Source organism: Corvus hawaiiensis, chromosome 26, assembly GCF_020740725.1.
Source record: "Corvus hawaiiensis isolate bCorHaw1 chromosome 26, bCorHaw1.pri.cur, whole genome shotgun sequence".
Lineage (NCBI taxonomy): Eukaryota > Metazoa > Chordata > Aves > Passeriformes > Corvidae > Corvus > Corvus hawaiiensis.
This window is the reverse complement of record NC_063238.1, coordinates 3,246,693-3,270,898: the sequence shown is the minus strand read 5'-3', so window position 1 is coordinate 3,270,898 and position 24,206 is coordinate 3,246,693. Positions and strand designations below refer to the sequence as shown.

General features: G+C 35.0%; 1 protein-coding gene across 5 annotated transcripts in view; it reads right to left on the bottom strand.

Annotated features, from left to right (window-relative positions):
* Positions 1–24,206, bottom strand: part of SNTG1 (syntrophin gamma 1) — a 334,795-nt gene that overhangs the window by 138,136 nt on the left and 172,453 nt on the right. For all 5 annotated transcript variants that reach the window (XR_007199924.1, XM_048286500.1, XM_048286498.1 and 2 more), the window contains exons 2-4: positions 24,133–24,187; positions 13,468–13,602; positions 2,757–2,813 (exon numbers count right to left, since the gene is read on the bottom strand). Coding sequence is in view for 4 of the 5 variants with exons in the window: in XM_048286500.1 (XP_048142457.1) it covers positions 2,757–2,813; positions 13,468–13,602; positions 24,133–24,159 (219 nt within the window). In the remaining variant the exon portion in view is untranslated. The remainder of the gene's footprint in view (positions 1–2,756; positions 2,814–13,467; positions 13,603–24,132; positions 24,188–24,206) is intronic.

The window sequence follows — 24,206 nt, the reverse complement described above, 5'->3', positions numbered from 1 at the left end:
CAAGCAGGTTTTTTTAAGCAATCTGCAGAATTTCTGATTTTTACAAATATAGTTGGAACACCTGGGTTATAAGAGAAGAGATTTTCCCTCAAAGACAAATTAAAAAAAAAAAAATTAGTTTAATTTTGGAATTATAATCAATTTGTCCTCTGCTCTTAAGAAAAAAAGATAATTCCAAGGCTCCAAAATACTTGCCGTGGGATAAGACATTTTCAAAATTGACTCAAGAGAAATTTAAAAGGTGACTTTATCGTGTGAGGTTTCTGACAGTAAATGGGTGTTTTAAGGTAGCAGAAAAAACAGACATGATAATGCCCCAAACCTAATTGCCAAAACTAAGCAAATTCATAACAAAGCACAAGCAAGTATTCTAAAGTGAGGGCTATTAATCACTGTACTGCTGTAATTAACACCTCAGATAAACTGCATCCTCTGATATGCACCACAGCCAGAAAGCAAGTCCTTAAATAACCCCTATCTTTAATTAGTCTGGGAGTAGTAAGATAACAGAAACTACCTTAGTACATGGGGCTGTGGAAATTACTGAGACAAGGGGGAGAAGCCTCAGTCCTTCCCACTCTTTCAGGGTTACTTGTAGACCTCTACTTTCTGGCACAACTTCAAAATAATTGCATTTCTATTTAATATTAATAACAAATATGAGTTCTTTGTTAAAGTTCAGGAAATTTACAAAACAAAACAAAACAGCAAATTTTTATTCATCTGCAAGAAGAAGCATACCATAATTAAATGACACATTTTAAACAGAAAACTGGCACTTTGCAGAGTATTTGGAACTGACATGTCAGTTCATGCCATAAATAAAAAGTCCATTTCAGTGAGTCTTCATAAAGTTTGCCTACTAAAGTAAAAAAGGAAAATTACTATAAGTTCCAGTTCTAAGGTGTTTCTTACAACTAGCTTAAAATTATGATAGCAATAAATTATATTAATTATTTTTTTAAGATTGTGTTGGCTATCCAATTGCTTGTCCATCTTTGTGAGAATGTAGAATTACTAATAAAGTGACCTAGCAAAAAAGGTCCCACATTGATTTTTTTAAAATTAAGTAATTTTAGAGTAATAAATCATACTACCTGATATACATCTACAGAAAATCCTGGACCATAGAATTCATTTTCATTATTTAATCTACACCATCCAAGCAAGTCTGGGTTTCCTTTCTTTTAAAGAGATTTCTTTTCTCTTTAATGACATTTTTGTCATTATTTCATAAGTTATTGTACTTGTGGTATTTCATAATCTGATTGCTAGTTACTTCAAAAATTAAAAATTGTCTATTCATATCTGACTTTATGTATCTTCGCCTTTCCATTACTCAGGTTAATTTTGATCAAAATATCTATGATATAAAATAATCCTAGAAAATGGATATCTTGCTCTAAAAAGGTAAGAATATAGTGCTCTACTAATTTAAGAAAGACCATTGCACGTTAACTATTTAATTTATATTTATCAATGATATTTTATTTTATGCAATGTCCATAATACTAAGTAATGTGATCTTGAGATTGTCAACAATGTTAATTCTAAATGATAACTCATTGTAAAGTATACATAAAAATCAAGTTTATTGACTTGAGATTTGTTTTCCAGTCATCTAAAGTCCTTACTACAAGCAGTTATTTCTTAGCACCATATAAAAACTCATTTACCCATATACTTGATTTTACACTGATATTCATTACTTCATCATTTTTCAGTGAACTGTAACCTACAATGATATTGGAGGACAAGAAAACTTGAGTGTTGTTGACCAAACTGATGAGAAACTTTGGTGACAAAATAACAATTAGTTTTCCTTGAACAGAGGTCTTCATGGGTCAATAAGATAACAGCAAGCACACCAAGACATTTTTAAAAATTAATATTTCTATTCAGCAATATTCTTATTAATGATAACACAAATGCACATTAATCCTTCTTGTGAGTCACTTATAAGGTCAGTACTAGCAGATGCTCATAGGAAAATCTATACTTTCACTATATATGAATAATTTAGGCCTCTTTGCATTCATGTGAAGTACACTTCATTTTTTCCATTGCTATCTTGAGACTAAGAACTGCTGAGTTTAGAAGATAAACTTAATCTTGTGTTGTCTACACTCAGATTGAACACTAAGGTAAGGTTTCCAAAATCATAGACTATAATAATAAAAATTATTAAACCTTCCTCTCTCTCCTAAAAAGGATCACCTACACTTGTATATGTTCTTAAATCTTACTGAAGAAAGCAAAAACATGGTAACATGATAAATTGCTGTCTGTGCTTGATCTACAGAAAAATAAACAATACAAGCAAGCAATAAGACTTTCTGTCCCACTAAAGAATTGCAGTGAATTAATGTGATATTCTTTGTAGGACAATTGATGATGAACTTATTGGCTGTTCCATGTGCCTGCCACTGTAATTTAGTATTCATTAACAACTATTTAGATTAGAGAGCAGTTGAACACAAGTACAGTCTATACAGTTGAAAACACTTCTCAACTCTTATATAAAACCTTATCACAGAGTTGGTCAGCTTGAATTTTAAGGGAATGATTGCCTTCCACTCCATAGGGCAGCATAGTTCTGGTTGCCTGCTGTGACAGTATCTAACACACAAGAATATGTTTCCTCTCTTCTTTCTAGTCCTCTAAAATAGAGTTTGCATTCATTAACAGTAACATTGATTATATACAAAGACACACTTTGTGTAATATGGAATAATAGACCAAAAAAATCCTCTTACCTTTATACTTAATCCAAATCCTCCTACAGTCTGTCTTCTAATTGTTACTGTTCTTTCCTGGAAAAAATAAATCAAGTTTTGCTGGATTTAATGTCTTCTGCCAGAAAACTATATTCGTACTTCAATAAGTTTTTTCTGTGTTTCCATCCTACATTGATTTTTGTTGCTTTAATGAAGTTCTGAGTTCCTGAACTGAAAATCCCATGAAACCTACACTGCAGAGGAAAAAGACAAAATCTGGAAGAAAAGAAGAGATCCTGCCTCAAAAAAAACCCCAAAAAATAATTTGTTCAATTCACACCATCCTAGCCAGTACTGCAATGAGCTAAGAACAGAACTGTAGAGTTGGACAATTATGGCACAGCACACACATGTCAGAGGTTAAGGCCTTGACTAGTCCTAAATTGGTCCCACATGCAGGTTGATCACTACATGCTGAAGAACATACACTGCACTCCTGTAGTGCATTTTCTAATTTAGTGTCATCTGAAAGGTAAACAACTTGTGCATGCCAAGACCACTCACTGATGTGAACCAAAGCATAACAAGTGCACACATCGCATAAATCCATTTCAAAGCACACTAATGATCCAAATTAGGAAAACAAAAACAGAAACAAAACCCACCAAAAGCTAAATACAAAAACAGCCACTGTTGATCTCAAAGCTATGGTTTAAAAATTGCAACCCATAGCCTATAACTATTAAAAGCAGGCCATCTTTTTCCTTTTATTGCTTGTCCTAAAATTTGTGCTGTAAAAACTGTAGGCTACTATCTGTCTCAAATAAAAAAAATTATAAAAAATACTGGTTTTTTCTTTGTCTGTCTGTTGACTTTATACCCAAAGATCATTTAGAATTAGTACATTTAGGCAGTGGTAAAATAAATTACTAGCAGATATACCATATATCCAGATTCAAATATATCAATTTTATGGATTTCTGAATGTCCTCTACATGTGGTCTAGATTTTATACTCGTTTAATTACATATATATCTATTTCATGGCATAAGTCTGCATGTATGTTTTAACTACATATGTTACATTTAACTGTATTTATTTCAGCACAATCAGCATAGATTGCCAGCGTCAGTCCGATTTCAATAGATCATCAGGAATGTAGCAGTGACAGAGAAGACAGAATATATACAGATGTATTTCTTTACTTCCTTACTTCCTTTACATAAAGGAAAATAAAGGAACTACCACATCAAAGTTTTGGAAAAATGTTATTGCTGAATTTTGGTGGAAATCAAGTCATCTTGTTTCCTTTTTTGTGTTTGTGACAAATATGAACTGTGTAACTGTGGAAAGAGTGAACGTGAACTCATCCAATGTTTTGGACTGAAAGACAAAACGGATTGCCTAAAATGAGACTTACCATTTATTCATTTAGGCTTGCAAAATGTAAAATGCTTGCAAAATGTAAAATGCTTGCATATATTTATTCTAAGAAAAAGGTACATATTTTTCTGTTAAATAGCCAAATATTTCAATTTTTATTTCTAACCTAAACTTCTAAAAAGGAACTTTCAAAATGCAGTTTCCATAGACTGGGTTCAGGCCACAAACTGCACTTAGAAAACCTTTTGTCTGCCACAGTTTCAGATGCAGGTAATACTGCTGACAATATATTCAGGATAAACCAATATAAGCCACATTCTGATGTGCGGTCTAAGCTGAGTTTACAGAAATGAACACAAAACACTCAGCTGTGGCTCCACTGGGAGCTGTATTTTTCCTGTTAACTTCATCTCATTTCCACCTCCAGCTTGTGTTGAACATGGAGTTAAAAGCAGAAACTTGACTTGTACACTCTAGCCAATATATTCTGGTAGTTTTTGTTATACATGCCCAAATCAAATAGGACACACTTGTGCTAAGATGACATTGAAAAATAGCAACCTTTCACTAAACTGACTTGAACTGGCTAGTGCTACATCAATAATGAATGGAATAAAGAACAACACACTTAAGGATTAAATCTCAAACAAAGTAATATTCTCAGTGAAGAACATGCAACTTCATTAAAATTTGTTGTTCATGATATGTCAGTAGTCACTGTAAATACTGGCATCTGAATATATTCTAATCTGAAGCTATGTTTTTAAAAAAACTAATAGAAAAAATGATCCTGTGGAATATTTCTGTCCTTGTTGTCTTTTTTAGCCCAACACACACAAAAGTACCCATTAAAAAGAGTCAATAAAATATACTCTTTGGTTTTCACTCAAGCAAAGGCAGACTCAAGCTAGTCGTGAAAACACCTGATATAGAGGCAGGATGTCAAATTTAACTTGGGGAATATTAATCCCTCCCTTTTGACTTTCAAAGTAACTTGAATAAGTATTTTGATGGTGGATACAAACTTTGAAATGTTTTGCCAGAAAATTCCTTTGTCCAAGTAAGTTTTATTTTGTGATTTGGACTTGCTTTATTTTATGTAACCTTCAAAAACCCCAAACCAAGCTTAATTTTCAGTGCCATTTTACACCCAGGTGAATGGAATATACTTTGTCTGAAAAGCACTATATTGTAACGTAAAATATTTTTATTATAATGATTAATGCATGAAAGAAGTTTAACCAGCAAACTGAAGCAAATTATTTTGTTCTGATGACTTTAATTACCATTTCAAATGAACAATAACAATAATAAAATGCTTTTCTCTGGCCTAATAGCTTTAAGTTCTTAAAATGATTTCTGATTATTCATTTATAAAACACAGCAAAAGCTCTGGAAGACAACAAATTCTGTAAGTGAGGAAGTGCTCTAAGTATCCTGATTGACTATTTGTGTTGTTCAGGTTAAAAATACTGACGTTCCATTGATTTTCTATCAATATTTTTATGCTTTCCCCTGTTTTTGCACCACATGATGTTCTGTGACTGAATTTGCAGTGGTTTTGCAAATTCCAAAAGCAACTTCATCTCCAAGTTTACAAAATAAAACTTGGTTCAGATGAAAAGATACATAGTTCACTATCAAGACTACACAAAGTGTTCTGTGAGCTTGTAATTCCATTTTCACATTTGTTATCTACATTATAGCAAACAGAGGGAAGGTTAGAGCCCCTAAAACCCTTAAAAGCAAGATTCAGAGTAGTGCTCTTGCTGTTTCCTAGAACAGGAGTAGTTATCATTTTATTGAAAAACACAAAGCTGCTGCCATGTCAGCATTTTCCATGCCTCTAACTCAGAAAATTCCTTGTCCACACATATGTTCATTGACTGGAAAGGACAGATAAGAGTTTTGCCAAAAAAAAAAAAAAAATTCTTCCTCAGAGCTATGCAGTAAAACAGAAACAATATTTTTGAGGCTTTCATTAAAGAGCTATTAAAATTTCTCCTTAAAATCCATATGATCGTCTGGGGAACACAAATGTCATCATGACTGAGATCAGAAGTGAAGAATGACCATGTGAGTACAGAGCAACAGTAAATAGTGAGGAAAGTAAAACACAGAATCCTGTGTAATCATTAACTATTTATATTTAGTAAAGAGTTAATGTTATTTTTATCTTGGAGCACTGTAAAAATTCAAATATTTCTTACTGACTGTATATGATGTAAAAGGAAGTTTATAATTGCTTCACTGACTTAAAAATAATGATTAGTTAGCAATCCTTTCAAACTACTTATCCTGTATAATATAAAGCAGTCATCTAATGTGATCTAATAATCTAATAATGTGTCTCTATGAAAGAAATCAACTAAACGTTGAATGGAAGGATGAAGAAACTTCAAAAATCTTCACAAAACTGAACAGCATGTGAAACTTAAATATACCATTTCTCAGCCTTTTTCCCAATGTGTGGTTATTCATCTGGTGAGTCTGGATATTCATCTTATAAGAGTAAAGGTATGAAGAATTAGTTTGTCTAGGTACAGACAGAAAACAAGACCTCTCTTTTCAGAGGATAGAACAGAGAACAAGGTATTATACATATGGAAGAACATGATAAAAAGCTGAAAGGTTTTCAGCACAAAATAGTAGGTGGAAAAAAAGGAACAGACATGGAGAGGAATCTACAATAGCACAGTGACATGGAAAAATGTAGGGGGAAATAAAGGAGGAAAATGTTAGAACATAAATTTTAAAATGCAATAGTATAAAGATAATATCAATACATTGGCAGCAATTTCAGAGATCAACCTGTTAACATTTGATGCCATAATATATTCAAGGCCATACTCTCATATAGCTTATCAGCTATTAGTAATCCTACTACATTTTGAAATAAGAAAATATAATGAGAATTTTTTAAAATCTAATTTAATTATTGCATACATTTTCAAGTTTTTATATCCCCTTTTTGGTAACTCTTTGCTCTTTCTTAGTGACAGTTCTTTGGATTAATTTACACGTGCAAGCTTTATACTCATTCTGAGTGTAAAGGACACAGGACACAGGTCAGTCACATTTCCAATTTCAATTAATAGTGTTAACAGGGTTTGCCAGCAGCTTGCTCATCTGCTATCAACTTCCATCACGTGGCATTTGAAGCTTGTCTCATTATTTCAATTCCTCGTGCAACTGGAGAAGGTTGGCAGTAAGGGAGGGCTGCAACATGCCTGGTCAACTGGAAATCCCCCTTCCTCTGCAGATGTGCTGAGACTGAGGATGGCAAGCACAGTGCTGTCGTGTAGGCTATTAACAGTGACTGGAATAAAAAAAAGCAGTCAACCCTTCGGTTGTTCTTACTTCAAAATGTTCCCGGTACTGCAGCCTATGCTTGAAAGCTGAAACATTCACCTAAACATCTACTTATAAAATGTCTACTCATACAACTGATTCATTTCAGAAGTACTGCATTTCTTAATATAGAAATAAAAGAGAAATAAACCTATAAACCGATGGTCAGGATCTGAACTCCTACTAGGTTTCGTAACATTCTCTGTAGTTTCCAACTACTGCCTCACATCACATACTGCCACTGATCAATATTTTGGGTTCTCTGAGTTTTTTCAAAGTTGCAATATTTTTATCTTGTGGAAGAAAAGACTTCTTCCAATGAGGAAAAGTTATTATTTTCTTTCAAATCTGGCATTATAAATGGCATTTTTAACCTCAGCTGATTGCTATGCTTTTTAATTTTAAGGAGCTGCACAAAAATAAGCTGCCTTAGGCTTTCCCAAAATAATCATATTTACATCTGTCAGATTGTCACTTTAAAGCTGTCCAGATTGGCAGGGGAAAAAAAAAGTTACCCCCATCTGATAGATACTTGACGACTTCTGTGAAAAAATGGATTCACTCCACTGAATAGCTGACAGATCCCAACAAGATAAAAAACCCAAAGATTCTTACTGATAGCTTTGTGAGGGTAACAAGAATGGAAAATGCTTCAAAGGTGACCTATCTGTGCAAATATTTGCAATTCTCTCCAAGACAGGGAGTTTCATTTTAGCACTGTTTATAATATTCAACCACACATCAGAATCAAAATTGTAAATAAAGACAATAGAGAAAATAAGTCAAAACTATTATTTTCCATTTTAAGCTTTTAATTTTTTTCTTCTATTTCTATTCATTAAAATTGCTAATGTTAATTGAACTTGTTTTACCAACACTAAAATATATGACAAGAAAATTCATAATTTTGAAAAGAGAATGATCCAATGTAACAGATATAAAATTAACTCTCACGAAGCCTCAAAAATTTAAATATTCAAGCAAGGAAAATGTAATAACTTCATCTGATTTCCTAGGCATGTCATCATTAAGTGATGTGTTCTGAATTTAAACTTATTCTTAAAAATTAATAATAGCTGTATTATTGAAAAAAAAAATCAAGAACAGTCTATTGTATAAAGTTTCTAACTTGAAAGACTTTTTTATAAAAAACTAAAAAAAATTAGAAAATCTCTAACAGCTAATTTTTTTTGATACTTTATGGGCTTTGTATATATTTATGAATCTTTCAGCAGTTGATTTCACAATAGCATAAGGACAACTTTAAAAGTGAGCTATCACATGTTCTTATTCTTACAGAAAAATGACTCTGTGGTTAACAATATCAGAAAACAGAGCTGGCTACAGTGCAACAATTTAAGACAATGTTACTTTCTGGCCTTGGAAAAGGTGTTTATTGATAGTTTTTTCTTTATTGAAAAGCCAGTTATGGTTCATAGGCCACATTTAGATACAATTGTATCAACCTCAGATAAATGCGTGGACAAATGCCATGCTACTGCAAGAGCTGTTGCTCTATCAATTCACAAAACCATGCATTCATTTTTTATTAGTATTGAATTATGACTGATCTTCACACAAATTTCCCCCAAAGATCCTTAATTAAAAAATCAAACCACTAAAAGAAATTATTAATGTTTAATTAATTAATGCATTTACTACACAGCAGCATAGAAATAAATTGCTTGAAAGAAATGTGACTCATCCGTATGTTATCATGAGGTGAGTTAGCAGTATTTTGTAGAATATATGACCCTTTAAAAGAGCATTTAAGACAATTTTGTAAAAATGCAAACTATCCTGGTAGCTAACAATTTGCCAGCTGCTTGCAGCTTATTTTCATTCTTTTAGAAAAAATAGTAGCTGATTTAAATAATCCATCCTGTCAGATGGTACATTGTCATAGCCTTAATTTATGGATCTCACATGCATACAGACTCTATGTATAAAAAAAATTCTGAGTACAATTAGTAAACAAAATTTATTAAAGAAAAGAAGAAAAAATCCATAGCTTCCTAGACAGATAAACTACTTATCTTGCTAAAGCACAATAATCCTTTTCCTTGAATTTCAGATGTTCATGAAAGGTGATAGAAATTGTGAGGATTAACTCAAAAATAAAAATATTGATTCTGGAATGGCAAATATTAAAACTTTTCCTAGGAATAAATCTTCTTCAGATGAGACATGCCATACGTTAGGCTGTCTCCTCTCCCATCACAATTTTTACCAAGTTCAGCATTAGGCTATCCTGGTTAGTCCAGGCTATTGACATGTATGTCTGAAAAGACTGGGAGTTGCCTCACTGCACATTGTTTTATGGAACACCATACAGCAAACTTTTGTGAGCATAATTTCAAGTAATAAAAGAAATAGGTTTAAAATCATATATTAAGATATTCTGCAATCCTTCCATCAGTAGTGACAAGGTTCCTACGTGGTTTAATTCAGCTCTTTTCATGGCATTTCCTAACTGCCCTGGGAGAAAAAGGTGTACCTGACCTTGGTCTTATCTTCCTACCCAAGCTACTTCAACTGGGGCATACACTTCCCATAATATAAAGCCTCTCTACAGGCAAGGATATAATCTGGATTTTTAGTAACAACACTGCCTTCTACACTTTGAGTTTCACAAAATGTTCTCCTCCCAGTTTTGGTCATTTGCATTGGAGCTCAAATCTACACTGGGTATCTGCTAGCAGCATAATGCTGAACCTGCTATATTTCTTCCTCTTGGAAAGCAAGTCTTTCTTATTGTACACACAATAATCTCTTTAATACTTATTGATGCAACTGTACTCCATGATCATTTGAATGATGGTTGATACTGTATGGAATTGTCGTAGGTAAAATTGCTGCAGGACCCTCACTAATGCTATCATTTTTTTTTCAGCCCACTAAAGAAACAGATGCTTTCTTTTTTTAGTGTATAACACTGTTTATTTTGCTTATTATCTTTTATGCACTATATTTTCTTGCTTCAAACTGTATACAATGAAAGAAGAAACAAGGTTTCTTTGCACCTCTTTAGTTTTGGAAACTAGAACTGTTTAACACCAAAAGGAAGTGTTCCAAATTAAGAACTAGGTCCTTATCCCATACACTCACATTAAACAGCACTTCATTCCTAAGGAGCCATTGACTTTATTTAGATTATTCCGCAGGATGCAGATCTGGATGCTGCTGGAACGTTAAGTGCCTGTTTAAAGTCTGTCCGACACAGAGGAGCATGCAAATTGATTCAGACTCAACAAACAGAAGAGATACTGTTCTGAACCAGAAACACAGTAATAGCCTTTCGTTCCATACCAGAGCAGCAGTGATAAAGCAAAACCTTATAATGAAATTATTTGAAGATTATTTATTTAAACAGATTAAAAATTACTTTTTCTGTTGCTACTTGTCTGTAAAATTTAACAATACTATTGTTCCTCAGTTAAAAGTTTTATTTTTTTGCTTTATGAGTTTATTCTCTGAGGCATTCAGTGTCAGTTGCTAATGAAAACCCTTGCATTGTAGAATTCAGGTAAAAAAAAGATAAATGCAGTCAGTTATCTAGAATGACAGAAAGAACAAAACAAAATCAACCAAACAAAACATAACACTAGAAAAACAAACAAAAAAAATTAAACCTAATAAATCAGGAATAAAAATGAGAAAAAATAGAAAAAAAACCAGAACAAAACCTGTAGGACTTGTTTGATTATAGGATACAATCAAAGCACATGATTTCAGATTATTCAAATTACATGTGACAAAAGGACAGCTAAATGTCTGTGAAATGTCAATCATCCTTAGTTGGAATGAACCTAGTGCTGCAAAACCTAGTCTTAATCCCAAAGGAAATCAGGGTAAAGTGCTCAAAAGTCACTAGTCTAACAATGAAACTTCCAGGAAAAAGCATCAACACACTAATATCAATCAGTTAATGAGTTATGCATTGAATATGCAAATAATATAGGGGAGTTTAACTGGGGAAGCAAATAAGCCATTATTTTCTACAGAGCCTTTGCAAAACTGAGGAGAGAAAAACTGTAAGACAAAGCCTTACTGTGAAAAGGGAAAAAATATAAATATGCATTTCATGAAGACATTTAAATAATAAGTTCAGCAGGACTTTACAGATATTACAGCAGAATAATGAAAGTCACATTTCTGAGTGATAAAATCTTTTACTAAATAATGCCAGAACGGTGTTGGTGGAATAGTGGTGCCACAGTGTATGATGCTAATTGAAGAACTACAGCTTGAGCTTGAACTCATAACTTATTTCTATCCTGGCTGCTGGATGTCCTGTCTCTTGAGGAACAGTGGGGTCTGCTAGTAAAAGTAGCATCTATATTCCATATAAAGGACACAGACCCGTATTAGTAAACTGCACTTGTTCAGCATGAAGCAGTCAGAAGATAATGTCAGATTTGTCATTCAAATAAACCTAGACTCTATAGAGACTGTAGGCAGTGTGCTCCTCTTGTTTCAGAGAAAAGCTCCAAAGAATTCACCTTGAGATAATCATAATCATGAGATGGATAATTTCAAACATTTTTTCATTAATCTTTCACACTTTTTGCCCTGCTAACATTGTACCAATTTATTTTTTGTTTGGTCTTTGTATCTTTTTATTGTACTTGTATTTAGAGATGCAAATATGTGGCAACAGCAGCAATTTAATATTAAAAAAGACTTAATAGCATTCACAAAAAATTTGCATAAACAGATATCACACTACTATGCCTCACAAGATTTAACACAAAATTCTATGATAATTTTATTTAGCTCAAAGGGAGACCAGAATATTTATGATAGTTACACATAAATCTTAGAAATCTCTACAAAATATAATTACAGTATCTATAAAAATGTCTGTAGAAATGAATACTAAATGTTTTCTATTATTTTTGTACATATCTAATAATATTAAATAAAAACTTTGCATTACAATAGTTCTGAACCTTACAATATTATTCTATATAAAATTTTACAGATCTCCCAAATAATTGTAGCTTCTCAGGCAAAAAATTCAATATGATGTCTAAATAAGGAATCTGACATGTCATGTAAAAACAGTAATAGATAAACCCACCTCTGTTAAAATGATATGCTGTTAACACTAGTGACCCTCACAGCATTCCTGTAGTGCGTGCTACTGATGCCATGATAATTTTTTGCCTTTTCTTTTATATCCCTTCTATATACCTTTTATAGCTTTTGTATTCTTAGTGGTTTTTAGCCTACATTCTTAGACTTATTTGTGAAGCTGGGAGACTAAATGTCTTAGAAGTGTCGTAGTTGGGGATCAAAATGCCCCAGACCCCAAGGTCCTCTCCAGAACACATTTTGTAAACTGAGATAGAACCATCCAGGGGAAGGTTCCTTGGGGAGGGGGGGCTCACTCCAGCCTCTCACTGGGGAATCTTTGATAGATATGCTAATTAGTAAGACCTGTAATGTTATACCTGGATCTATCGTGGGTGGGCATTGCAGTGTGCGTTTTGGCGCATTCCAACTGGACGTGGTGCACCTAAGGATCCTTAAAATAAATACCAAGGTAAAACCTCTTTTTCCCTTCTAACCATGTTTGATTTTTGATTTTAAGACCAGGAAAAGGCATCCCTACCATAGGAAGGAAGCCAAGAAACAGAGGATAAAAGATAACTCCTCCACCAACAAATCCCTGCCATAAGTATCTTATCAACTCCACAGACAATACTCAGATGTACAAGTACATTGAGATATCTGTACTCCCTGCAAAAACCACTGCTTGTGTCATTCCTCAATGGCTCCAGTACCCAAGGGTGAATGAAGAGAAACAGTACTGCAGTCGTGCATATAACTTATTACCTTATTGCTGCTTCTTAAATTATTATTGCTAATATTTACTCACAAAAGAAACATATTAAATACACTTTAGTGTTAACCTGTCCATGGGAGTAAATGCATACATATGTGTGTATGCACCCACACAGCACTTTTTCTTTGTAAAGAACATCTTAAAGAGGAAATAAAAACTACTTACACCAGAATAGAAAGGCTCACCAGACACACAGATCACATCCTGCTCCTGGATCATCAAAATATCTTTGGCTAAGTGCAGTCGCACTTTGAAAGGCTCCTGGTTACCATCCTGCAGCAAACAAACCCCTGTCTTTGTCTTCAAAGGAAGGAATAAAGAAAAAAAACAGGGTTTTTCAGTTAGCACCTAGCATTGTTAGCAGTGGTATTTTGAATCAGAAAGGTACAGTCACCATAAAAATTTTAACAAATACCCAAAACTATTTTCCGTGATCACTGTATTTACTGTGTTTAGACTATGAGAGAACAAATGTTACAGTAGTAAATAGTAAAGGCAGATTTTGCAAGCAGGTGCTATTTCACCCATGATGATTTTGTGAAACTCCTTTCAAATTGCTTCAAATCAGCTGTGCTCTTACTTTCCACCTTTTCATTAAATGATAACACCCCACTTGGATGTGAAATAAAAGCTGATCCTCCACATATTACACCATTTTTGACACAGAAACACATGCAATGACACCTCCAAACTAGCCAGATGTGAGTACCAGCAGCTACAAGAACCCAGTCATAACTTTTTTATGTTCCTTTTCAAATGAGGATGCTGAGCTAAGAATAAGAGAAAATAAATCAAAGACTACAACTCCCTGTAGTAATTTAGTTCTTGCTCCATTTCTGTATTTTACATTTATGACTAAAGATCAGGAATTCTGTAGGATTCTTCAGTATATAATAAAAGATTTTTCAGCTATTAACAGTGCCTTTGTGGTAGTACCTACTTGTACTGTCTTTTGGGGCATTATACATGAGAGGGTGAGCACTGAAAAAGTTGGCACATCAGAATTACCACCAGAATTACAGAAAGTACCATCAGAATTTAATTTTCTCTGAAGGTGATGTTGAAAATAGGATTCTTTGTAACAATCAGTGGACAAAATTCCTATTGGTAGAGCATTTTTTTAATATGAGAAATCTGCTTACAAATAATCTAAAAACTTAGCTTTACAAGTATTTTACTGGTATAAGTATTTACAGTATTTATTTAGATACACAGATATAGATATAGTTATGGATATATACACACATGTATCTCAGAAGAAAACCCACGTATAAAAATATTTAAAACCTTGGACTCGTCAGTGACAATAACAAAACTTTCACAGTCTTCGTAGAGGTCAGATTTCAATCCACCATCTGTAGAAAGTTGGCTTAAGAGGAGATCAAGGAAAGAAAAGTATTTCTCTGAACTTTAAGTGCCAAGGTTGACCTGGCTGAATCTGAGGGCTCTTTCTCAGACAAGAGTCTAAAAGAGGATTTGGAAGATCTTCCCACAATGTGCTCTTACATCCATAGCATGGAGAGAACAAACACAAATATGGAACTGACAGTAGGCCACTGGCAAAAGAGAAGTTTAAATCTCTCTCAGGAGGCTTTAAAAGAGGTGGAAAGGTCGAGGACAATCTTTAAATAGCTCTATATAATGTTCTCCACTGACAAACTGTTCTGTCACTTCTGCTCCATAATCAGCACCCAAACTTTGGAAATTGTTTTTCCTCAAATGCCAGGAACAAATGTGTATAACTCAGCCATGACTTTGAAATTGGCTCTGACATTGCTTTTATTATTTTTAAACTAGGTAAGAAGAAGAGAAAAATGAAGAGCTCCATGCACTGAACTCACACTGAGGTCAGTCAAACCTCTGGTCAACAGTTACCCTGCACCATTTTTCTGATATTAAGGTGTATTTTTGGGGGGTTTTTTTAATGGGATGAGAGAGAAACTGATGGACGTGCACAGACAAATGGATCACAGAAGGAGTCAGGTTTTCAAGTCCCACTGAAAAATTCCCTCTCATATACACAAAATGTTACAATATTAAAATGAAGAGTGGTTATGTCCTTGGAACTTCTTTACACACTAAGATTCCTCCTCTCTCCTTGGAGTTGTGAAGTAAGCAGTAAGTGGCAATGAAAGTTGAACAATGTGGATTTTAAATAACTATGGTCAAATAAAGGGGCTAACACTTACAAAATGCCTTTCCCCTACAGCAAAGTTTACAACATGCCTTTCCTCCTCCCTGGATAACTGGCAATAGAACAAATTCTGCCTCTCATACACTGGGTATAGTAACTCTGCCTTACTTGATTGCACATTTCTGATTTGGTTAATAACCTTATAAAATCTCCAGAGTCTTTCTGCAAAAGGTGAGGGGCTACTTCATAGGAATTAGAGGCAACCACAGCAGGCACAATTAGACATTAGAATAAAATTAAAATTCAAGTCAGTTTCTAAATGCATGTGAGCTGAGCTTATTCAGCCTGAACAAGCAAATCAAGCTTGGGAACAGCAAAATATTTTGGACCTTGGAAAGAGTGATCACACACACTCAGGGACCTTATTTACATCAGACATTCTAAAATGTAATGAACCACTTTCTTGCTGTTGGGTTTTATGAAAGCTAGTTTACAATACAGTTCAAAATTAAATCTTCAATTATACTACCTCCTTCCCTCTCCTACCTGAGAGCAGCATTAACAACCATTTAAAGGAGAAGAATGTAGTTGAGTTTCATTAGGTGACTTCAAAAGAAGACCTTGAGAACAAAGACTGGAATTTAATTGTTCCATTTTTGTCTGTTGAAACCTCTTTCTTGCTGCTCTCACCCACCCCTTTCAAAGTATTCCATAAAATGAGTCAAATAAAGATATGAGTTCATGTTCCAGAGCTGGAAATTAGGGAAGACAACCTGTATATATACTTTCATGTAAATTGTCACGCACATCAACATTTTTTATTCACGTGGCCCCAGCAAAATTATTCTGATCAGCTGTCTAGCCTATAGCCCTGCCCTCTCTTACGTTTGAAGAGCCTTTATGGCGTGCATGTATGTGTGTATGTGTGTGTGAGGTGTGGGAATGCAGAGCTAAGGCTGATGTTAGCTTTTGTTCCTGATACCAATTTTTAAGAGAGTCCATGTGAGGCTGTGCTAAAATTTTTCCCTTCAAGCCTTCTGCATGTCATTGGCAGAGGGCTGAGCCCTACTCCTGTCTTACAGCAAAAAGACACGTGCAGCACATTGGCTGAGCTGCTGGGCCATGTGCAAGGCCATGCAAGGCATCCCCTTGTGCTCAAATGTGTTGCACTGCAGTGCAACACCTCACAGCAGATGTGCAGAGAGAAGCAGAGTCCGGCTGGTAACAGTTTGTTAGGCCAATACACCTTGACTGAGCCCAAATTGCCAAGAACATCATCTTACTTATAGAGCTGGGCTCCTGTTGCAAAGATGGGAAGAAAACTGAGTGTTTGAAGTTGTACATTTTTATGAAGCGGAGGAGGTGTGTTTAAGGAATGCATATGGAAGCATTGTAAAGAGGTGAAAAGGAAAGAGTTTCCATATGGGAGAAGAACCTGTGGCTTCAAGCAAAAGCAATGATGAAAGAAGGTAGTGGTACCTAAGTAACAGATGCAGTGAATGTTGCATCTGCACAAGGCTGCCTCTGTCATTTCATTCAACACTGTTTTAAGCTGAGTTAGATCAGAACACTGATGCGGCAAGAGCTGATGTCCTTGGAACTGCTTACAGTTCCTGAACTAATATAATTACAAGAGGGGCTGAAAACTGATCTCCTTTTGCTTTGCCACACCAGTCTGTGGTGAACCTTCTGCTTCAGGTCACTATCAGAGAACAGCACAGGTTGGCAGAGCCCTTAAAGCAGACTGCTTCTCCCAAGAATATGGTCACACTCTGATCATTATTAGCAACAAGGCAGTGAAAAAAGGCCACTTAAAAATTATACCCTGACTTACAGCACATTATCTATGCAGGCTGTGTAAGAGATCTGGCCTAAAGATTCCTTTCCTAAAAGGAATTTAGAAATGCTTACATACCAAACCCAACATTTCACATTTGTTAAATGGCCATCACAAATATTTAAGAATTAATTTCAGAGGAAATACACATAAAAACTACAGTTCATACATTTATGCTAGCAGCAGAGTATATACAAAACACATACCAAAATAAATACTGGAGGAGAAACATCATTGAAGTTACCTGTTCATTTAAATATCAATTTCCTGCAAAATTTCCAACAGAAATATTTTTTTAATTTATCTGGCCTAAAAAAGGTTGCTGGCAGATTTTCTGCTGAAGAATTATTTTTTTTTTTTCATTTTATGTCTTTGGTTTTTCTTGTCATTTATGACAAGGAAAAAGAAATTCTAAAACATTTCCCTTGTTTTGTTCTGGAAGAGACTTTTTCAGTATTTCAGGCAATTTTAAATACTTGTCATTAATTTTCAAGACATGGCTATATCTTTTCCTTTATGCTACTTTATCTGTCTTTGGCCCTACAGTAATAAAACAATTTGTTTAGCTTCGCTTCTCCTAGTTTCATATCAGCAGGAAGACTTCAAGAGATATCCCAGAATAGTTTAGTCCACGAAAAAGTGGAAGAAAAGAAAAGGAAAAAAAAAAATCTCAGCACATTTTCTATGCAAGGTGACCTGGATTTTTAGTTTCTACTTTGACTGTTAGTCCTAAAATAAAGTAAGCCTCTGCAATTTTGTTTTAAGCCCTGAAATTTATTTCCACTATCAAGAACATGATAGCAGTAAGGGGTATGGGTTGCAAAACTGCCTTAAATGTGTACCTAGCTCCTTCAGATTAATATCTACCCTTTTGGATGCTTATTTGAACTGAGGCTGACCTCTGAGTATTTGGAGATATGCCTGTCACTGCTTCATAATCGTAGGTATAATACTAAAAAAGGAAATTGAATCAGAGGTTTAAGGAGGTAATGGCAATGGATTTAAGGAGGTAATAGCAGTGGATTCAAGAGGCAGGAATATGTGTCAGAACCATATAGAGGATGTTTTTTAAACAGTCCAGCTAAACATTCTGTGGAGATATTGCTAGCTTAAGTGAAAAACACTTATATTGTCAAAAAAATTGGAATGCAGCCCAGACACACAGGGATGTGTTCAGCTTGTCATTCAGAGCCTCTTCAATCAGATACCAACATTTTCCAATCCAAAAGACAGCAAGTCCATTCCTGCATATGAATTTTACACTCCAGTCTGAAAGAACTGCAGAGAAATTCTGAATTTGGACTTGAACTTATTTTACTTTGATTTGTCAGGTATTTGCCAGGTAAGTATTTGTTGTGGTATTCTTTCTAAGTGATGTTATTGAAAGAATGAAGTCTTATAGAGAAAGTCCTTGTTTCATACATTCTGCAAAACCAAATATAAATTAGACATTTGAAATATATATATATATTTATAGGGATATGTATATATATGAGCTTCTTACTAAGCTAAGGTACTATTTTAGAGCAAAAATTTTCTTTTTGTGACACTGTAAGGATGCCACTTTGATGTCTGAATTGCCAATGAGCTTACTGTGACTATGAAGTTGAGCCTAAGAGGTAAGATAACATGAAATTGAAGGCTGTTGTGAGAACATGTATGTTTCTTCAAATTTACTTCACTTATTATATGACATTCTCACATACATTGTAATTTACCAGTCATTTTCCATGTTGTGATTTTGAGAATAAATCATGAGCTGAAGCTTCATTTAAGAAAAATCCTAGAAACCCACGGTATTAGAAATCTCAGAATTGCTATTTAATGGGATTTATAAACAAAGGAAAACAGCAGCTTAGTCTGAAGTGTGTAAATCAGAAAATTGCATAAAGGTGACTAGAAACAGACCATAAAAGTATATAACAAGATTTAGGGAAGAAATTCATGAGGAAGTTAAAAATGGCTTAAAATTTAAAACACGTTTTGTTGCAGGCAAAAAACCCCCCCAACTAGATGGATGTTGAAATAGAGGTCCCTACACCTTTGAATAACAGAACCTATCAAATTATAAAGTTTGTGAAGTCTACAAGAATATTTACAGGATTCATAAAGCAGAAGACAAACAGTTTACCAATTCAAATTAATCCTTCAAATGGACAGTACTGTGAAAACAAATGAATAGAGTGCAAGCATGAAAATGAACTGGGAATTTATTAACTTAAATAAGTTTGATGTTATATTGGGGGGGGTGGGCAGGGAAGCCAAGCTATTAGAAGTAAAGAATGACATTTCAAAAGTTAGAAAAGTTAGAAAGCTGCTCATGCAGCTTGTTCATAAAGTACATGGAAAATATGAACTTAAAAAAAAAAGAAATTACAGGGGAAAATGTTCTAATGCATTATCATCATCCCAAGTCTTCAATTTCAACAGAAGGATACTTTCACTGCAGAGGACAGTATTATGTCAGAGACTGAGGTTATCTTCCAAGAGATAGTTTTCAGAATATAGAATAAGGTCAAGTACATACAGGAGAGTGTTTTAAGAACCCAGTGACTCTATGATTTATGCTCTTGTAAAGTTCAGAAAGCTCAGGATAAAGGGTAAAAGAGGAGCTGGATAGTCTTACGGTTTAGAAATTGTTAAATATAAGAACCAACAAAATGGACACATTTGCTGATCAGTGAGGGGAAAGAGCACAGAATACTGAATAATCAAATATGAAACAGTGAAAAACTTCCCAAAGTGGCAAGCAGAGAAGCCAGACACAAAAAAAAAAAAAAAAAAAAAAAAAATCCTCTCTTCAGATACCAGGTAGTTTCCCTTAAAAAATGTGTGTAAGATCGCCTTCTTTTTGTAGTGCCATTTGAATTGCCTAGCATGGAAGGTATTCTCTTGCAGAATAAAACTACTTCAAGATGCCTTGGCAAGCAGCACAGCCTAAACATAAGATGTTTGGGGGAGAAAATAATCATTAGGATCATAGAAATCACTTTGGGATTGAAAAAAAATGCTACCTGTCTACATATATGTGTTTAACCTCTCATTAAAATAACTGACTGCTCCAACCAGATCTGCAGTAGGAACTTAGGCACGAAGTGCACATGCAGGTACCTACAAGGAGACAAGACCATTTCAGGGTCCAAACATCAAACCAAATCCCTCTAGTAGACACTAGAAGAACTTAGGCATGCATGAAAGCATCAGTATTATGAAAGACCTAAGGTTCCCTCAGAGACCTCCAGTGCACTAGAGCAGCAGTTACTTAGGATGAAAAGTCATTTAAGGAAAAAAAATTGAATATGTCATGCACACCATGAAAAACATCCTTTAGCCCCAGTGCATCTATGTGGAAAATGTTGGTTTTATGCTAATTGGAACTCAGCTCAAACCATTTACTGCCATTAGTAAGGATGGAAGTACCAACAAGAATCTGAGCTGCATTCACCAGTTTGGGAGAACAATCTCAGTTCTTCTGCAGTGTAGTGGCTACAGCACTGGGATATGGAGATGAAAGAAAATGAGAAGGGGAAGAGGAAGACCAAACAGTCAAGATGCTTCACAAAAGCTTTTATCGCCATTATCAAAAACTTCTTGGTAACTATTCTGACATAGAAGACTAGAGATTATTTTTCCCACATATGTAGTATGATTGAGAATTTGATACAATAGGGGATGGAGGGGATAGAAGCCTGAAAGTTTTACATGCACTGACTAGAGAACCAATTAAACAAAAATACATGGAGCAAAGCCTACAGCTACTTTATCTTTTGTGTCAATAGTTAAATAAGTAAAATGTCAGCAAAATGTTTGTGGCTTGAAGTGACTAAACTAGTGCCAAAGATGTGCCAAGATGGAATAGAACCACAAGCTAATTAAGGGTGTAGTGCCACAATGGTCTTTTCCTTAGCCACTACTGTCACTTTCCTAAGAAGCTCAAGTACCAAATGAAGTTTTGGTGACAAATCTGGCAAATTTTAAGGTATTAAGAAAATTTTATTAGAAGTAATAGCTGAAAGGTATATATTGGGACTTGAAATACCTGACAGAATGGATTATTACACCTTATACTGACCTCAAGTGAAACATTTCATCAAGTAATTAATTAATTAATACTTGGATGGGTCAGATTCAAAGTCCATGCAACACTCCGCCCAGTTCCAGCAGTCCATTGAAAGTCCATTACCACAAGCTCAAAGGACCACAGGACCAAAATGGCAGATGGGAACCCAAATTATGGACTCAGTAAGGGACAACCAGTCTGAGTCCCCTGCCTGGCTGTCCTGGGACAGCTTCAGCTCCAGTGTCTGAGTGTGAAACCCATTATGGTAAGAAAATGCCATAGTACCTCTTGGAGTAAGTGGAGGTCAGTGCCTGGGAGCATGGGACCCACAATGGGATGCAGTTTTGGATTGCACAGGACCTATTATGGGATGTTTAGGGAAGGAACCAAGGGCAGGGGAAGGGATTCAGTGTTTTGTGGGGGGCAAGAGTACATGAAAATAGAGGGTTAAGGGAGAAAAAGAGGGACTGGTCACATGCAGTTTTATAGTCAGAGTGTTGGTCCAGCCATGACCCAAGCCCAACCTATGGACACTGGGATTCAGGAATAGCTGCTGGGCACACTGGGCAAACTGTCTCAGCCCCACTGCTGGAGGCACCCACAATGTAGATACATATACATATACATATACATATACTCTCATGAGTGGACCTCAATCCTGCTCAGCCGGAGAGGGGAACAGGATGAGGGTGTTGGAGCTGTCTGTGAGTGCTCTGTGTGTTGGTATGGGATCTGTGTGGCCCATCACGTACATAAATATATATATATATGGATACATGTAGTGTATATGTGTGCTCCACCCCTGTGTGTGTCTTCACCCTCACAGCCGTCTGGACCTGGGCATACAGAGCTGCAGCAGCCTCCTTTCTCCTGGGCTTTCAGATCCAGCTCACTGTATTTTCCCCCAAACAAAAACCAAAGAGGATGATGCATTGCAATGATAGTGTTAAGGTTTTAGTTAAAAATTATGCTCTGTGCAAGCATAAGGTTGCTGGTTATTTATTTAGACATAGGCATTTGATGAAAGTAGGTTGAAAGTCTGTATTTTATTAATGTCTTTTTGGGAGGAAAGAGATAGACCATAGTCTTGGAAGTGACACCAGTGATTCTGTGGCAAAAACCCCATTTTACACAAAGCATATAAACTGGGGTTGAATCCACCTCATTTAATTTTATTTAAATCCTAGTTAAAGGATCTTCTTTGCGGTCTCCAGATTATGGAGTTTCTTTAGGGTGGGTGGAATCATCCTCTACTTCCCTTGTTTACCATGGTAGCTCCAACAAATCAGCTGATTTTTAAAGACCTAAATTTGTGATCAATGGCCCCATTAGAAACTAGATACAGAGTGAAGTTAATCGCCAATAAGTAGTCTATAGAGTTTAGAGAATAACAGTATAAAATACTATGAAAATAATATGTATCTTCCTCTTTTCCTGAATAAATGCATTCAAAAAGAGATGTTATTAATAAAACCAAAACCAAAACACCCTGAATAACATGCTTTAACTCTTGGTCAGCCATGAAGCAGTTAAGTTGGACTAGATGATCACTGCAGGCCCCTTCCAACTGAAAATACTCTATCCAAAAAGCCAAACCTCAAAACTAGTAAGAATGCTTTCTTCCATGCAAATAATCTGAGATATACTGCTATAGAATTTATACTGTTTATATCTTCTGAGGTATTAGAGCCTGACACATACCACCCTGGAAAAACATCACAGTATTCTTTCCCAAAGGCAAGCTTCACTTCAATATTAGCTTTTGACCCTACTACTACTTTCAGAATGCTGTCATGATTTAATATTCTTTTAGTCTGCTTATTTTCTCTTCTCCCCTAATTTATTCCAACTGATTCTCAAGTCACAATTGGTTTTAGCTGCAGTTAGTTCTTGCTTTTAGTGCTGTTCCCATCCCTTCATTTCTATTTTTTCACAGGATCATGGTCATACTTAAAGTTCTAGCCAGTTTTCTTGTTTTCAGTCCTAACTTCATAAATGCTGTTTGTGGTTTTCAGTGTACAGGTAATTGCCATGATTTTTAAATTACAATAATGCATTAACATCATTATATAATTTGCTGTAAACGGTTCTCACTGTGTCTCAATTGCTGAAGTTGTTAAAATCACATTAAAACAATTGTTCATAGACAATCACGGAGTAAATAAGATGCCCTTGCTAATGTCTGCAAATACATTTTATTTGCTTTCTTTAAGGCAAATTAGTATGAACACAGAAAGCACTTCCCTTATCTCTAGTGGAGGGAGATTGAAGTACTTTGTATTGACATTATGAAAATAACTCTAGGCAAAAATTACTCTTTTACCTCACTAAATGCTTTTCATTTTGGTCATCCTCACAGCTCCCCTTCCCCCCTACCTTTTTCCCATACTTCTGCATTTCCCCCTTGATTCTGCTGAGAAGCACCAAACAGATTCCTGACTCCATTGATGTTTTTCTTCATGCACAGGCTTTCAGATGTAAACACTTCAAGAAGAGCAAAGCTCACACAAAACATAAGTACCTGCACCTCATTGTGCCTAAAGAGGTAAATGGGAACAGAGGTGAGGTCTAGTGATGAATACACCTGCGCAAATTCTTTCATCTTCTACTACAAAGTCCATCTGCCACCATGAAGTGATCAGCTGAATAACTTACATTTGATTATATCATTCCTAAAATTTCAGGGGAAGGAAAAAAAAAGGGTAAAAAAAAAAAGTATCTGGCATATAAAAAGGATTATATATAAAAAGTTCATTGATTTTCATTCTACTATTGTTTGAAAAAAAAATCTGATCCTACCTCTTCACAGGCAGTCCTGAAATCCATGTGCTATGACACAGCAAGTGATATTTGTCTAAAATGGAGAGAAAGAT